Consider the following 6,293-nt stretch of genomic DNA (forward strand, 5'->3'; position numbering starts at 1 on the left):
TAGGAAAAGAGAAGAAGAGGCAAGGAGAGAAAGGGAGTGAGTGAAGCAGAGATGGAAACAAAGTAGATGCTTATTATTAAAAATATTTTTTTTCTGCTCCGTCCGTACGCCTGACACTTGTATATTTATGGGTAACTATGCATAATTGTGAAAGTGTCTGTATACACGTGTAGAAGTATTTGCAGTATATATTCCCATACGTATGTAAATATGTATATGTGTAAGGATGTATATTTCTCTGTCTGCGTGTTTATACATGTATATACTTATGTATGTGCTTCACTCACTTCCTTTCTCTCCTCGTCTCTTCTTCTCTTTTCCTATGTGTTTGTTTAATATCACACACACACACACACACAGACACACACACACACACACACACACACACACACACACACACACACACACACACACACACACACACACACACACAGGCACTTGCACACACACACACACACACACACACACAAACACACAGGCACATGCACACACACGCACACACACACATAATGAAAGAAGCAAAGAGGAAAATCCAATATACCTGTTACTGTGGGCTCTGTGGTAACCGGCATGGTTGACTGTAGGTCGTATGTAATGAATACCGTCGTTTGTGAATCAGACACTAAAAAAGGTATAACAATATCATTACGTATAATATTTCACATTATATGCAATTGGCGAAATCGCTCTAGTTTTCTGGGGTTTTGTTTTTACGTCAAACCTGAACTCTTTACCGAAATGATATAAAAAAAACTAGAGTGCTTTCATCAACAGAAGCTCCGCTCTATTATGAATATCAAATGGAATGGCAACGTGACTGATGACTCCGTTTTGGAGGGAACGAGAAGCAGCAACAGCAGAATCACGGCCATCATCCTGAAGCATCGTCTGAGATGGGCGGGCCACGTAGCAAAAATGAAAGAGACCAGACTGCGTCATCAAATTTTATATAGTGAACTTTCCACTGGAAGAAGACTGCGTGGCCATCCCACCGTCGACACAAGTATCAGCTGAAGTAAAGCCTAAAACTGACTGGAATCGATCCCAAAGCCTGGGACATTAAAGTTTAGGACAGGCCCGTCTGTCATCATTCCCTCTCCACTGTGACAGATCATTTTGAAGCTGAACGACAGAGGAAAGAAAAGAAACAAGAAAGAAAATGGAGGCTGAAACAACCAAAGCCGCCACCACGGATCCCTTGTAAACTTTGCAATAGACGCTTCCATGGAAAAATCGGCCTCATTAGCCATCAGAGGCATAAACACGGACAGACGGGAAGAAGCCAAATAAATTATCGGACACACGATAAAACGCCGCCGCCGCCGATGATGATATGCAGTCATTACTATATGTATTATAAAGCATATTACTCTACCACCGGTATTTGAGTACTTTTTTTCCCATCTTGTTTCACATTTATGTGCTTACTCTGGTGTATTATAAAGTATGAAGTTATTTCTTCCATGTTCACCACTGCAGTTCTAAACGGAACTGCAGTGGTGAGCATGTCAGATTTAAGCGTCGTTCAACAAGCAAAAAGAAAATTGATAAATTTTTATTGATAAAAGTAAACATATGATGAGAACCTTTCTTGCAATGGCCGTACGTTGTTTTCAGGTTTATTTAGGACGATTGCCTAATATATTTCTCCTACTAAAGTCAACATAAATACATTCGTACGTATCCTTTAAATTCGTCTACAGGAAACGTTTTTGATTATGCACATAAAAGCACCCAATCTATTATGCCGGCTACAACTTAATGATACCAACTGGCGCTACATCTGGTACTAAAGTTCATTGGTTTGACCTTAGTTAAACCAACAAACTATACTACCCATCCTGACATCTGCATACTCAAATGTCAAAATATGTCTAACATCACCACACACACCACCCTCTCCTTTATGACTACCATTCCTTTCTCTCTTTCCATCACCGTTCATTCCCCTCCACCAAATACACACAGAACTTCCCACATACCTCAATCATCCTTTTTAGTATCAGTTGCCCACAGCCAGCAGACGAAGGTGACACTTGTTTACTGATCATGCTTCAAGAACCCTGCGAAGAATTCTTGCAGTTCCAAGCAATGCTGGTTTTTCTAGGTGTTCCACCTTCACATTTGTACCAATCTTTTTTATTCATGCTGGTAGTTGAGTGCTGATACTTCCAAGTGCCCACATTACTATAGGTAACACGTCTACTTTCCTCATTTAACCCCCAACATTCGTATTTCCCACATCAAATCGTCATAGTTATTCAGTTTTACTTCTTTCTATTTGATCCTGCTGTCACCGGGATATGCTATGTCGATTATCATGCCTGTTCCTTCTTTTTATTCACCACAACAATATCTGGTCAGGTGATCGCATTGAATCATTGCAGCCCACAGGATTTTGCAGCTCTCATTCTCAGTGACTCCTTCTGGAGTTTGCTCATACCACGTCTTTGCTCTTTGTAGGCCGTGATTTCTACAGAGCTCTCAATGAATCATTTTTTGCCACGTTGTCATGTCGTCTGTTGTATTTGCGTTTTGTCAATTTCGGGCATTCGCTAACGATGTGCCATACTGTTTCACTCCTCTCACCACACATTCTGCATTTGTCGCTGTCGGCAGTTTTGTCGATTTTTATTTTATTGACTATTTTTGAATTATAATGCATCATATATGAAATGATTAAATTATATTTAAAAAAAAAAAGGGTTAAGACACCCTTCGGTCATGAATGACAATGGGATTGCACCTAGAAAGTTACCCTCCGAGGCACAGGGCTGGGCAAGGGTTTATAGAAGACCAGCAGTCACCCATGCATACCAGTCTCCCCTCTCTACGCCATTGACGTTATCCAAGGGAAAGGCAAAGGCCGACATATTAACAACTTGGCACCAGTGACGTCGCAACTCATTTCTACACATGAGTGAACTGGAGCAACGTGAAATAAAGTGACATGCTCAAGAACATAACACATAATCCGGTCCGAGAATCGAACTCACTACCTTACGACTGTAAGCCTATTTACTTTATTATGCTTTGTTATGCCCGTGATGTCACGGCCCGTCAAAAAATGGCTCGCATGAAACCGGTCTGTAAGCAAAAAATGTTTGGAGGCTTTATTAAAGTATTTCGGCGATCATTCGATAGTAGTACGCTAGTTGTCAACTGGCTGTCAGCTGGTCAACATGTCTTTGTTTACATCAATTCGGCAATTTCCGTAAAGAAAGAGGGAAAGGGCGTTAGTCAGCGCCAGCAGGTAGCAGACAGCAGGCACTCCTAACCCTAACCTTCTCCCTTCCTTCCCCCTCTCTTAAGAACACATTTCACTTATCACTCGCTTTCTCTCTCTCTCTCTCTCTCTCTGGCATGTGTTTTTAAGAGAGTGTGAAAGAGGGAGAGAGAGAGAGAGAGAGAGAGAGAGAGAGAGAGAGAGAGAGAGAGAGAGAGAGAGAGAGAGAGAGAGAGAGAGAGAGAGAGAGAGAGAGAAAGCGAGTGATAAGTGACATGTGTTCTTAAGAGAGGGGGAAGGGAGGGGGAGGTTAGGGTTAGGAGTGCCTGCTACCTGCTGGCGCTGACTAACGCCCTTTCCCTCTTTCTTTACGGAAATTGCCGAATTGATGTAAACAAAGACATGTTGACCAGCTGGTTGACCAGCTGACAGCCAGTTGACAACCAGCCTACTACTATCGAATGATCGACAGTATTTCTAATAAAACGAAGTACACTGACACAAAGCGTTAGACAATATACTGTGGTATTCATTGCGGATCTTTTCCTTTTGACCGGCACATAGAAAAAAAAAAATTTCTAACTAAACACTTTCAAATTTCGTATACTGGTAGAATGTGTCATTTAAAACATCATTTACTCTTGGCGTTTTTAAGAAAATTCTTTATTTGCGAAGTTATTTCGTGTTAAAGTTGTATTTCGGTAATTTCAACCAATCAATGACGTCTATGGAGGTGAAAACAATTACTGCTGTGGTTTGTCAACAAGACGTTCTGGCGGTGTAAATTTACTTTGTCACTGTTATTTCAGATATATTTACATTTGAGGTACACGTGTATATAGCTTAATCATTCAGTTATTAGTTATTAAAAAAAAAATTTAAGTTTATTTTCTGGAAGTATTTTCGTTTTGTTTTAGCGTTTTCGAAATTGCCTATTTTGGGATCTTTTCCCTTGAATAAAATTACTGCCGTTGTTAGTCAACAACAACTATCGTTTGTCACTGTTATTTATGACATCGTTCGTGCGTTTGTACTGGTTTTAGCATTAGGGTTTTAGGATTAGAGTTAAGGTTCGGGTTTTAGAGTTAAGGTCAGGGATAGGGTTTTAGAGTTAGGGTTAGGTTTAGGGTTAAGGTTTTAGGGTTATGGTTTTAAAGTTATGGTTATGGTTAGGGTTTTAGGATTAGGGTTAGGGTTTTAGGGTTAGGGTTGGGGTTTTAGGGTTAGGGTTACGGAAAAATGTGAAAAATGAAGAAATTGGAGGGAGAGGGGGCAAACATGAATTTCTGAAAATAGTAACTGAAAAAAACCCCTAACCTAACTCTAAAACCCTAACCCCGACCCTAAAACCCGAACCCTAACTCTAAAACCGGAACCGGAACCCTAAAACCCTAAAGCTAAAACCAGTACAAACGCACGAACGATGTCATAAATAACAGTGACAAAGTAAATTTACACCGCCAGAACGTCTTGTTGACAAACCACAGCAGTAATTGTTTTCACCTCAATAGACGTCATTGATTGGTTGAAATTACCGAAATACGATAACTTTAACACGAAATAACTTCGAAAATAAAGGATTTTCTTAAAAACGCCAAGAGTAAATGATATTTTAAATGACACATTCTACCAGTATACGAAATTTGAAAGTGCTTAGTTACAAAAAAATATCTTTTCTATGTGCCGGCCAAAAGGAAAAGATCCTTCATTACATTTCTTTACGTTCAGACTTCAATTTCTACCAAGGCTAGTATACTTTTCATCCTTCCGAAAACAATAAAATATATTAACAGTCAATAAATTAAGTGCAGAATATCAATATAGATAAAATAAGATATATATTTGAAGACGGTACTACAGTTATTCATAACCTTTAAATCGGATCAACAAGGAAATGAAGCTCTGATTTGGCAGCCCTATGACCAAAACACTCTAGTAGTGAGCATTCCTGCTTAAACTTTTTCTTTTATAGTCGCAGACATGGCTTTTGATTTAAGTCTGCTCCACCTAAACGAACCTCTATTTAAGAAATTATATGCGTCTTACTTGGAACAGTGAAATTGAACTTCCAAGCCCTTTCACTTGATGATATCCCTTGATACTGGACACTTAACCGGATTTCACGAGTTCCTTGAACCTCTTTCATGACGTACATCTTCCCATCTCTTAGCTGAAAAGCATCTGCAATACAAAAAGTAAGTATACAACATGTAAGAAAAAAGAGAGGTGTATATAATTTTTGCACATGTAAACAGATTTTAAGACATGAATAAACTGCTTCTATCCGGCGAAGGTGGAGGCGCGTGGCTTAGTGATTAGGATGTTAGACTCATGATCGTAAGATTGTGGTTTCGATTCCTGGACCGGGTGACGCGTTGTGTTCTTGAGAAAAACTGTTCATTTCACGTTGCTCCAGTCCACTCAGCTGGCAAAAATGAGTAATCCTACGACAGACTGGCGTCCTGCTCAGGTGGAGAATATATACGCCAGTGGAACCGCGAAACCGGTCCTCATGAACCTGGCTTGGCTCTAGAAGAAAAAATTTTGTTTTTATCCAGCGGTTATAATAGAAACAGAAACCAAATCTCCCTCAAATCACACCCTAATGTTTTAAAGAAAATGCAGTTCTAAAAACAAAACAGAAAATAAAAACCCTGATAGTTGCCTGTTGGAACGTTTTTGACTATACGCCTGTTGAATCAGCACTGACCTGTGGGTTAATTGGCGATAACTAATCTGTGCGCGTGCACGAACACATTAATTTATACAGTCAAGAAACAATTGTTGCCGTTGCGTAATCGTAGTTATCATAATTATCTGTGGTCACTAATGACTTATAAATAAATATATATATATAAAACAAACATACATACTTTGTTGGATGAATATACACATGCGTGAATACACTGGCATACACAGAGACATACGCTCAGTGACACAAATATTGAAACGTACATACACAAAAAATATGCATACACTTCCAAATATATATATATATATATATATATATATATATATAAACATAATTAAGGGATCAGCTTTTTTAGCTGCTATTTCTGAACTTCGG

General features: G+C 39.2%; 2 protein-coding genes across 2 annotated transcripts in view; both read right to left on the reverse strand.

The window, feature by feature from the left end:
- Window positions 1-6,293, reverse strand: part of LOC106878823 (uncharacterized) — a 137,118-nt gene that overhangs the window by 97,361 nt on the left and 33,464 nt on the right. The gene's annotated exons all lie outside the window — the stretch shown is intronic.
- The window catches only part of LOC106872857 (uncharacterized), a 158,253-nt gene that overhangs the window by 66,632 nt on the left and 85,328 nt on the right, over window positions 1-6,293 (reverse strand). The window contains exons 8-9 of the mRNA XM_052967148.1: window positions 5,273-5,407; window positions 542-622 (exon numbers count right to left, since the gene is read on the reverse strand). Coding sequence (XP_052823108.1) covers window positions 542-622; window positions 5,273-5,407 — 216 coding nt within the window. The remainder of the gene's footprint in view (window positions 1-541; window positions 623-5,272; window positions 5,408-6,293) is intronic.

Source organism: Octopus bimaculoides, chromosome 4 (assembly GCF_001194135.2).
Source record: "Octopus bimaculoides isolate UCB-OBI-ISO-001 chromosome 4, ASM119413v2, whole genome shotgun sequence".
NCBI lineage: Eukaryota > Metazoa > Mollusca > Cephalopoda > Octopoda > Octopodidae > Octopus > Octopus bimaculoides.